The following is an 11,631-nucleotide window of genomic DNA, read 5'->3' on the forward strand; positions in this document are numbered from 1 at the left end:
AAGACGACAATGTCTTGCGAGTTCCTGCTGGTTTTCCCCCTCCCCCCTTTTTCTAAGCTGCTAAGCTGCTTATCAGCTGATCTGATCAGCAGATAAGCCGCTAAAAGCCGCTAATAGCGCTAATCCGCTAATCCTTCAATTAGCTTGCTTTGCAAGACGAAAAAACCTCTAGACGAAGAGAATCACAGAATGGATTCTTTTCATCTTGCGAGGCACCACTGTATTCCGGTTTTCGAATGCTTTTCAGAAGCCGAACATCTGACACGGCTTCCACTTGCATGCAGGAAGCTCCTGCAGCCAATCAGAAGCTGCGCCTTGGTTTTCGAACATTTCGGAAGTTGAACGGACTTCCAGAACAAATTACGTTCGAGAACCAAGGTACCACTGTATATCAAGAGGGTGAATTGGCATTTGAACCAAGGGACGCGGGGGGCACTGTGGGTTAAACCACAGAGCCTAGTACTTGCCGATCAGAAGGTAGGCGGTTCGAATCCCCACGATGGGGTGAGCTCCCATTGCTCGGTCCCTGCTCCTGCCTACCTAGCAGCTTGAAAGCGTGTCAAAGTGCAAGTAGATAAATAGGTACCGCTCCGGCGGGAAGGTAAACGGTGTTTCCGTGCGCTGCTCTGGTTCACCAGAAGCAGCTTCGTCCTGCTGGCCACATGACCTGGAAGCTGTATGCTGCCTCGGCCAATAAAGTGAGATGAGCGCCGCAACCCCACAGTCGGTCACGACTAGACGTAACGGTCAGGGGTCCCTTTACCTTTACCTCTATATCACAATGTTTGGGTGGTGATACATTGTGGTGTTGAAAAGCTGATATCACCCAGCCCCACATCAGTGCCCTAGCTACCAGGGGCGGGGAGGCGGGAAGAGAGCTAGTCGTTTTTTGCCCAGGTGAAGCCTCCAGAGGGCCGCCATTGAGGCCCCCATCCTGTGTTCGTGTGTATGCAAATGTGCAATGCGGGTGCCACACTGGGTCTTTGACCTGGGGGGGGGGAATGAAGCCTAGTTTCACCCTGAAATTGCATGTGACGCTACAACTCTATGTACATATCAAAGCTACATAGGTGTTTGGTAGTGTAGATGTGTTTATTTGTCTATGTGTGATGAAAGTATTTATTTTGGAGGTAACAGTGTTTCCTGTTGGAAGTCAGCAAATTTCACTGACACAAACATTTTGTTCAAAACTCATTGCTGTTACTGAGTACCTTCTGCAAGCAACTCGGCTTTGCCTGCTAAAAGGCTTCTACAACTTAAGTAGTGCAAGAGTGAGCTGTATGTTCAATACCAGTCGCCACCACAAATATCGAATGAAGGTAATATACATAATTCCTGGAGTGCACGTTGCTCAGATTTTGTGGCATGCACATTTTGAAGATCCATGTCCCAAATTTGGAAATCGTTGGGACTCAACTTCAAATAAATTCGAAATTCAAGATTTTTGAAGGTCTTGTGGGAGCCCATAATGCAAGCATCAGAGAACTAGACTTACTGTTGTCAAATTTAATGTATCCCTATAAAAATGTTTATGTGGAGGGAACGTAAAGGTAAGACCCGCCCCACAAAATCAATCACATAATGTAGCACATGCTCACCATTTGAATGTCCATCAACTTCCCCCCCCCCCCAATATTTTATGGGGAGGGGGGCAAAGGGACCTCGGCCCCTAAGGGCTGTCTCCTATTCATGAGGGTCATGTATTCCACCCCTCCTGGAATGCAGGAATCTTTTGTCCAATGTGCGTCTCAAACACACAACTCTGAGCTTAAGAGTCTTGTGCTCAAACCCCTTTAGAAATATAGGGAGCTGCCTTGTACCGAATATGACCATTGGCCTACCCAATCTCATTGTCCTACCTACCCTCGACCCTAGCTCAGTCAGTAGAGTCTGAGACTCTTAATCTAAGGGGCGTGGGTTTGAGCCCCACCAGTGCCGAATTTATGTACAGTGGTACCTCGGGTTAAGTACTTAATTCGTTCCGGAGGTCTGTTCTTAACCTGAAACTGTTCTTAACCTGAAGCACCACTTTAGCTAATGGGGCCTCCTGCCGCTGCCACGCAATTTCTGTTCTCATCCTGAAGCAAAGTTCTTAACACGAGGTACTATTTCTGGGTTAGCGGAGTCTGTAACCTGAAGCGTATGTAACCCAAGGTACCACTGTATAAGCTAAGCAAGCTATAGCTTTAGGGCCCCACTCTCTTGGGGGCCCCCCAAAAAAATAAAGGAAAAAAAAAACCCTGGATGCACATTTCCAAAATATAAGATAAAAGACAAATAAAATAAAGCCTACATACAGCAAAAGTGTTTTCTGTTGTGTAGGCTCCTATGATGTAAGTCATGGGCCCCGTCTGCTAGACTGCTCCCTAAAATATCTCAGGTTTGTTCATTTCATAGGGTGGACGCGGGTGGCGCTGTGGGTAAACCCACAGAGCCTAGGACTTGCCGATCAGAAGGTCGGCGGTTTGAATCTCCGCAATGGGGTGAGCGCCCATTGATTGAACCCTGCTCCTGCCAACCTAGCAGTTCGAAAGCACGTCAAAGTACAAGTAGATAAATAGGTACCGCTCCGTTGGGAAGGTAAACAGCGTTTCTGTACGCTGCTCTGGTTCGCCAGAAGTCCTGATGGCCACATGACTTGGAAGCTGTACTCCGGTTCGCTTGGCCAGTAAAGTGAGATGAGCGCCACAACCCCAGAGTCATCTGCAACTGGACCTAATGGTCAAGGGTCCCTTTACCTTTTATATATAGGCTGCCTACATTCTGCATGGACTGGTTGCACGGCAAATGGCTTGAGATACCTATTAGGTCCATAAATTACCATATAGCACACATTCAACACAAAAAACAGCAACAATTTGTTGTTGACAAAGGACAGCTGGACATATAAAGGGCCCCATTACCTTCGGTAGCTTAGGGCCTCATCAAACCTAAATCCGGCCCTGAGCCCCACACTGAGCAAAGGTTTCCTGCATTGCAGGGTTTGGGGCTAGAATAGATGATCTTTGTGGTCCCTTCCAACTCTACAGTTCTCTGATTCGATGACCCTGAGATGAAGAATCTCATTCTCCACCAGCTGAGCTATCTGCACTGGAGATGCCAGGGACTGACCCTGGATCTTCTGCCTGCAGTGCAGATGCTTTGTCTTTGAGCAGAACATCTAACTCCAAGGAGCCAAGGTCTCTTCGCCGCCCCTAAAACATTTGAGGGCTCCCTTCTTCCCCCAAGTTGATGGGCACCGGCAGTGCTATTTTTCTAGAAGAATAGGTGCCACACTTTTTCTAACAACAAAAAAGGAGGTGCCAGTCCTGGGTACCATTGAGTACCCCTTGGGCGGAAAAGCACCAGGTATCGCCATTCAAAGAGTGGTCAAGAATGCTGGCGGGGCTTACTCCCCCCCCCCAATATTTTATTCAAGTTGGCACCTCTGGGGCCCCCAGTGAAATCTTTGGTGGGACCAAAAAATGTATATTAAATAAATTATGGGCATTGCCATTCAAATGGTGTGGTGTGCCGGACATGTGATCAATTACGCAGGACGGGGCTTGTTGTTGTTTAGTCGTTTAGTTTTGTCCGGCTCTTCGCGGCCCCCTGGACCAGAGCACACCAGGCACTCCTGTCTTCCACTGCCTCCCGTAGTTTGGTCAACCTCATGCTGGTAGCTTCGAGAACACTGTCCAACCATCTCGCCCTCTGTCGTCCCCTTCTGATTGTGCCCTCCATCTTTCCCAAAGGACGGGGCTTACCTGCCCCCTAACATTACATTCAAGTCGCCCTCCCTGCTGGAGGGCACCCCGTTGGCACCCACCCTGCGCGTTCCGACGTTACGCCCGCCACTCACCGCCGCTTGCTGGAAGGCGCCCTTGGTGTAGGTGCCGCCCCCTCGGTAGCCGATGGCCGGGATCTCCCTGCCAAGCAAGGCGCACTTGTGCTGCTGCCGAGCCCGCGCCGTCGCGGGCGAGATGTAGTCGACTCTCGGCACCACGTTGTTCTTGGACGAGAAGGTGACGAGGGCGACGCGCGTGGCCGTGGGCACCACGGGGAAGTCGGACAGCAACTTCTTGACGAAGCGCAGCTCGCTGCGGAAGTTGGCTTGGCCCACGCTCGACGACTCGTCCACGAGGAAGACTAGCTCCAGGCGCCCGCTCCGCTCCCTAAGGCGCCGCACTTGTCGCTTGAAAGCCCGGCCCAGCTTCTCCACTTTGCCCTCCGTCGTCGCCGGCGAGGGCAACACCGAGCGCGCAGCCAGGGAGCTCAAGTCGACGGGGCGGGAGAGGCTGAGCGGCTGCGGCGGCGCCCAGCCCCACACCAGCGACGCGCCGCCCCACAAGTACACTGCCAGCAGGGGCCACATCCCCCCGGGTCCAACTCGGATCGCCTCCCCCCAGCTGCGCGCGCCGGACGCCCCCTCGAGCTTCTCCCCTTTCGCGCGCGAAGCCCTTTCTTTTTGGAGAGCGCACGTGGAGAGATAGCGAGCTCTGGGGGCGCTCGGCTGCGGCGTCTAGCCTCTGACTGCGAGGAAGAAGGAAAGCGCTGCCGTCCCTCAAGCCCTTCCTCGACGTGTTTCTGAAAAGGAGGAAGAAGGGGGCACCGGCGAGAAAGAGAGAGGAAGCTCCGTCCTCCTCCTGCTCCTCCCCTTCGCTCAAGTCGCGGCTGACTCCGGATTCCTTGTCACCCGAGCGCCGTCGGTGTCTGCCAGGCTGTCAACATTCCCGGCGGCGCAAACACATCGGCACCGAGGCTTAAGCTCTGATTGATCCCATATGTCTGGCAGGCAGCGCCGGACGGAGGGGAGGGAGGGAGGGAGAGAGGGGCGGCGAGAGGATGCCGGGCTCGAGGGATGCATCCAGATACCACGAGTGCCACGGTAATTGGAAACACTTTGTAGCAGCAGGCGCAGCGGGAGACCCGGGAGGGGGGTGGCCGGTGGGGGGGGGGAGTGTGTGCTTGGCTGAAGGGGGGGGGGACGCCACCTCCCGCTTCCAGGAAGCCTCCTATCTCGCCCAGTGTTTTCCCAGGTCCCTTATTTCAAAGGAAGGCAAGTCCCAGAACATTGGATTGTAGAGTTGGAACGGTCTAGTCCAATTCCCCCCTGCAAGGCAGGAATCTCGGCAAAAGCATCCCCAGGACAGATGGCCAGCCAACGTCTCCTCGAAAACCTCCAAGGAATCGTCAAATCATAGAGTTGGAAGGGACCCCTGATGCTCATTTAGTCCAACCCCAAACAAGGCAGGAATCTCAGCTACAGCATCCAGGTCAGACGGCCATCCAATCTCTGCCTAGAACCCTCCAAGGAAGGAGAGTTCACAACTTCCCGAGGGAGCCCGTTCCACTGTCAAACTGCTCTTACTGTCAGAAAATTCTTCCTGGTGTTTAGTCAGAATCTCCTCTCTTGTAACTTGAAGCCATGGGTTTGAGTCCTACCCTCCACAGCAGGAGAAAACAAGCTTGCTCTCTCTTCTGTGTGATATTTGAAGATGGTTCTCCTATCTCCTCTGAGTCTTCTCTTTTCCAGACTAAACATACTCAGCTCCTTCGACCATTCCTCATAAGGCCCTCGATCATCTTGGTTGCCCTCATCTGCACACTTTCCAGCTTGTCAACATCCTTCTTCAATTGTGGTGCCCATATAAATGGACACAGTATTCCAGGTGTGGCCTGACCGAGGCAGAATAGAGTGGGACTATTACTTTCCTTAAGGAACGCGGGTGGCGCTGTGGGTTAAACCACAGAGCCTAGGACTTTCTGATCAGAAGGTCGGTGGTTCGAATCCCCGCAACAGGGTGAGCTCCCGTTGCTCGGTCCCTGCTCCTGCCAACCTAGCAGTTCAAAAGCACATCAAAGGGGAAGGAGATAAATAGGTACCGCTCCGGCGGGAAGGTAAACAGCATTTCCATGCACTGCTCTGGTTCGCCAGAAGTGGCTTAGTCATGCTGGCCACATGACCCGGAAGCTGTACTCTCGCTCCCTTGGCCAGTAAAGCGAGATGAAATAGTACCTCGGGTAAAGAACTTTGTTTCAGGATGAGAACAGAAATCGCATGGCGGCAGCAGGAGGCCCCATTAGCTAAAGTGGTGCTTCAGGTTAAGAACAGTTTCAGATTAAGAATGGACCTCCAGAACGAATTAAGTTCTTAACCCAAGGTACCACTGTACCTTCAGCTGTTTTCTAAAAGGTAGATACAGTCAAACCTTGGTTGTCGAACATACTCCGTTCCAGAAGCCCGTTCGGCTTCCGAAATGTTCGACAACTGAGGCATGGCTTCTGATTGGCTGCAGGAGCTTCCTGCACTCAAGCGGAAGCCGCGTCGGACACTCAGCTTCCGAAAAACTTTCAAAAACCGGAACACTTACTTCCGGGTTTGTGGCGTTTGGGAGATGAAACATTCCAAAATGGAAGCATTTGGAAACCAAGGTTTGACTGTAGTTGTTTATTTCCTTGACATCTGATGGGAGGGTGTTCCACAGGGTGGGTGCCACTACCAAGAAGACCCTCTGTCTGGTTCCCTGTTCCCTGAAGCTACCTTCACTTCTTGCAGTGAGGGAACCACCAAAAGGCCCTTGGAGCTGGGCTTCAGTGTCCAGGCTGGACGACAGGGGTGGAGATACTACTTGACTGATTTCTCAGTGATAACTTGTTTATCCATCTTCCTTAACCTACTGCCCTCCAGATGTTTTGGCCTGTAAGTCTCAGCCCAAAGGCTAAGGCTGGTATATGCAGTGAGGGAAAGAATTTGATTGGAAGGAAAGCTTGGCCTAAACGTAACCGCTTTCTTTAGTCTCAGACAAATGATAGAATGGCAAAATTGACTGGACCAGATTGTAAGTAGCTTTGGGTCTAGATAATTTCTGTATAAAATATTTCTTTTCTTTTAAAGGCGTGTTTGTTGGTATGTCTCCATCCTTTTACACATTCTAAACCAGTAAAACGTTTAATCTTACCTAAAAGTATATGCAGGGATATGCAGTATATGTGCTAAAAGAAAAAAAAAGGGGGGGGGGAGGTAAAGGATCCCTGGATGATTAAGTCCAGTCAAAGGCGACTATGGGGTTGCGGCACTCATTTCAGTTTCAGGCCAAGGAAGCTGGCATTTGTCTGCAGACAGCTTTTCTGGGTCATGGTGGCCAGCATGACTAAATCGCTTCTGGAGCAACGAAACACCGTGACGAGAACCAGAGTGCATGGAAATGCTGTTTACCTTCCCACTGCAATGGTACCTATTTATCTACTTGCACTGGTGTGCTTTCGAACTGCTAGGTTGGCAGGAGCTTGGACAGCAATGATAGCTCACCCAACTGCGGGGATTTGAACCACCGACCTTCTGATCAGCAAGCCCAAGAGGCTCAGTGGTTTAGACCACAGTGCCACCCACATCCAATACCTGGACTCTCATAGGCAGCAGTGAACATCACACCAAAATGCACATGTCTGTTGCCAGAGTACTTACTGATCAAGCCTCTGGACTTTTTTTCCCTGCTTAATGAATTAAGAAAACCTGTGCAAGCACTATGAAGATGGCATGAGACACACACACAGAGAGAAATTAATGTTTTCTTCTACAGACAATGGCTGCTGTACGATATAGCCTCCAGGTCTCTGAAAAGCTATCATCTGTATTCAGCCTTAAGATGCTTTTCTACAACTGCATTTTTGCAGAGGTTGTTCAGGAGTTCCCAGTTGACTAGGCCATTTTATTAGCCAAATGAAATACATGTTGCCCTACGACATTATTAAACATTTTCGCTCATTATAACTACATGTTCTGAAACCGCTTACTGTCAGGACGTGACAGTTCTAGTGCTGGGAACCGCTAACTGTGAAAATGCGGCAGTTTATTTTAATCTCAGCAACCTCCGCACATGTGCAAAGCTGAAAAATCTAGGAGACAATTATACATTAATCCTCCTCATACAGAGATTAATGAAAATTCACATTTTGCCGAGTGACGGATTCTCGCCCCGCTGATCCTACTGTCATCGCACATCCAGTTCTTCCCTTTTCAGCCCAATAGGACTCTGTGTGTCAAAAGGTTGATGGCTCAGTGGGCCATAAGACAAAATATAATTTATATGTATATGCATGATTAGTTAGGGCAAAGGCAATTTATCCTTTAAAAATAGATTCAATTGCAAAACAGAACGCATGATCCCGGAGGATTAAGGAAGGAGGAATTCCGCTAAGATTGTCAACTTCAGTGTCACAAAGGCATGGCTTGGAAACAAAGAAAACGCCAAGGCAGTTAAAAGAGATGAGGGAGAAATGTTGCTTTTTTAAGGGAGGAATTTGTGTGCCTGGCCTTCTTCTTGACGGTGTTTGAAAATGTGCCGATAGCCCTGTTGATCACTATTTCAAACAACACTCCGGTGATTTACATTAGTTCAGCATGGGAGGTATAGCCAAAGATGCAGATCTTTGTGTTTGTAAATCTACCCTGTTCACATTGAAAGTGGGGAATGAGTGATGAGGGAATGAGCCCTTAACTTTCCCATGACTTACTTTATTGCTCACTGTCCAATGATGTCACTTTTCCTGTAGCTGCGCTGCAATACCAGAAGTTAGCAAGGAGGTAAGTTGTCGGTGGAAGGAGGCGCTGTGGTCTAAATCACTGAGCCTCTTGGGCTTGCTGATCAGAAGGTCGGCGGGTCGAATCCGTGTGACGGGGTGAGCTCCCATTGCTCGGTCCCAGCTCCTGCCAACCTAGCAGTTCGAAAGCACACCAGCGCAAGTAGATAAATAGGTATCACTGCAGCGGGAAGGTAAACGGCGTTTCCGTGCACTCTGTTTTCTGCCACGGTGTCCTGTTGCACCACAAGCAGTTTTGTCATGCTGGCCACATGACCCAGAAAGCTGTCTGAGGACAAACGCCGGCACCTTCAGCCTGAAAGCAGAGATGAGTGCCACAACCCCATAGTTGCCTTTGACTGCACTTAACCATCCAGGGATCCTTTACCTTGACCTCTGTATCCTTCATCCATGTGCCCATTTTGCTCTTTAAGTATAACTTGCTTCAGTTACTCATGTGCTAATAAGGTCCAGACTAGGCTACTACAGTGCACTGCATGTTCAACTGGTACAAAATGTTTGCCATCTAAATGTTGGTGGGAGACAGGAGGTCTGAATATGTAATGTCGATATTGTAGCAATTGCACTGGTTACTGGTGTGGCGATCACACAGGGTCCCCGGACGTTTCACCGTCTATTGATCCCTGTGCCACCACTTTATTTCTCACTGCCACCACCCAGGCCCTACCTGGTACAATAGTGAGTCCAGACAGGTTTAAATTGGAACATAAACTTCTGTTTATTTATTGCAGTTTAACAAGCGTGTGGTTTCATAAACGGTATCGGTCAATTACAATCATGGGGTGCCTATTCAGACCTATAGCTTCCGCTACTTGCTCTCTCTCACTAAATCACCTCTCAGATATTTACTTGTCTTCCTAGCTCCTAACTGTTCCAGACTCAGCTTATTGCGCTACACTAACTCAACCTCCCCACACTCTATCCCCATTCACTCCCACTCCAACCAACCACCCAACTCCCAATGAACTTCTCCCTTCGCCCCTCCCAGAGCTGGTTTTATAGTCCCTCTGACTCCACCCCCCTGGGTTCTGATTGGGTAACTTGTTTAACTATTTCACCTCCAGCACTCTCATATGTTAACGTCACAACTGGCGTATTTTTTTTGCACTCAACTTAAAGAGCTGCTCCGCCCCCCCCCCCCCCACTTCAGGAACCGGTTACTGGAAGGACCTACATCAAGTTGCCCTTGTATTGAAATCTACTGCAGAGACCACCCTTGAATGCCCACAAATAATATCAATTAGGTTGGCACTCACTAGAGAGGGCCTTTTCGGTGGTGGCTCCACATCTTTAGAACTCTACACATTGAGATATGGTCTTTCCTTTCAATTCAAGCTTTTAAGTGGACTATAAAAGCTCAACTATTCTACCTTGCTTTTTCTTGATGGTGTTAGGATGCTTCAGCTGAAATTATTATATATTTTTTTATAGCTGGGTATAATGATACGGTTTTATCTAATGACAATTTGTTTTGTCGAAAATGACTTGATTTTATCTTACATGTTTTAATGATATTTTCTATATTACAATAAGCCTTGTGAGGGTAATTACTGTGAAAGGCAACCCAAAATACTTTTAATAAATAAAACCCCCTGGTTTCTCAGTGATTGGCTCAGAATCAGATTTAAACACACAGATCTACCCCCATCATTTGCAATTTGACTTCAGCAATAGTGTCATTGCCAAACTTTGCCAACGTCATTCAGGCACAACGATTTAGTTACACACGTTTAGGCACTCAACTGTTTAATATCAGATTTTTGTACAGCAGTATACTTTGGCTCTATGCATTGTGGAAAAAAGCCAAACTAGAAGTTGGGAGAGGATAATGATATGAAAAACCCACTGGACGTACATCTAAATAACAGATCTTGAATACTTTATTTTCTAAATTCTTCCAATTGCACTGAATTCTCTCCCCCCCCCCACTCCAATCATGCTTTGCATTAAATTCCAGATTCCCTTCCATATCTTGGGTGCAATAAATCAGTATGGTGACACTAGAAAAATCCTCAATCCAGAAAGTAATCTTAAAAGCTAAGTTACAGAGCTCACTTAAAGGTAAAGGACCCCTGGCAGTTAATTCCAGTCACAGACGATTTGAGTTGCAGCATTCATCTTGCTTTACAGGCCGAAGGAACCGGCATTTGTCCGCAGACACCTTTCCAAGTCATGTGGCCAGCATGACTTAGCCGCTTCTGGCAAAACCAGAGCAGCGCACGGAAATACTGTTTACCTTCCCGCTGGAATGGTACCTATTTATCTACTTGCACTTTTTGGTGTGCTTTTGAACTGCTAGGTTGGCAGGAGCTGGGACCGAGCAATGGGAGCTTACCCCATCGCGGGGATTCGAACCGCCTACCTTCTGATCGACAAGCCCAAGAGGCTCAGTGGTTTTAGACCGCAGCGCCACCTGCGTCCCAGAGCTCACTTACATAGAGGCAAATTTCACTAGAAGCCATGGGACCTACTTCCAATCAGAAACATTTAGGGTTGGCATACTGTGTTACTCTATATTTGGAGACTGGCATGTCTAAGCCAGAATGGTGTAGTAGTTAGCGTGGTAGACTAAGTCCTGGGAGACCACTGGCTGAAATCCCCACTCAGCCCTTAAGCTCACTGGGTGACCTTGGGCCAGTCAACATCTTTCAGACTAATCTACCTTATTATAAGGTTGTTTTTGAAAAGAGAAAATGGGGTGTCAGGGACTTAAGGCATGAAGAACTTGAGCTCCTTGGGAGAAAAGGTGGGGTATTAGGGTTGCCATACATCTGGAATTTCCGGGACATAGCCATGATTTGCCCGCCAAAAACCCGGGCATGTGGCAAGCCATATAAGAAGTGTAGATTTTTTGGCCAATTTCATAAAAAACTTCATTGGGAGGGGTGTTGCAAACCAAGCTCAACAGCTTGGCAGCTTGGTCAAACTCATGTTCGTAGTTTCGAGAACACTGTCCAACCATCTCGTCCTCTGTCGTCCCCTTCTCCTTGTGCCCTCAATCTTTCTCAACATCAGGGTCTTTTCCAGGGAGTCTTCGCTTCTCATGAA

At 48.7% G+C, this 11,631-nt stretch overlaps 1 protein-coding gene across 1 annotated transcript in view; it reads right to left on the bottom strand.

The window, feature by feature from the left end:
* SVEP1 (sushi, von Willebrand factor type A, EGF and pentraxin domain containing 1) overlaps positions 1-4,719 on the bottom strand; it is a 128,769-nt gene extending 124,050 nt beyond the window's left edge. The window contains exon 1 of the mRNA XM_081175963.1: positions 3,842-4,719. Coding sequence (XP_081032089.1) covers positions 3,842-4,354 — 513 coding nt within the window. The 5' untranslated portion in view covers positions 4,355-4,719. The remainder of the gene's footprint in view (positions 1-3,841) is intronic.
* Positions 4,720-11,631: the final 6,912 nt, after the last annotated feature.

The sequence above is a fragment of the Podarcis bocagei genome (assembly GCF_964188305.1).
Source record: "Podarcis bocagei genome assembly, chromosome: 17".
Classification (NCBI taxonomy): Eukaryota; Metazoa; Chordata; class Lepidosauria; order Squamata; family Lacertidae; genus Podarcis; species Podarcis bocagei.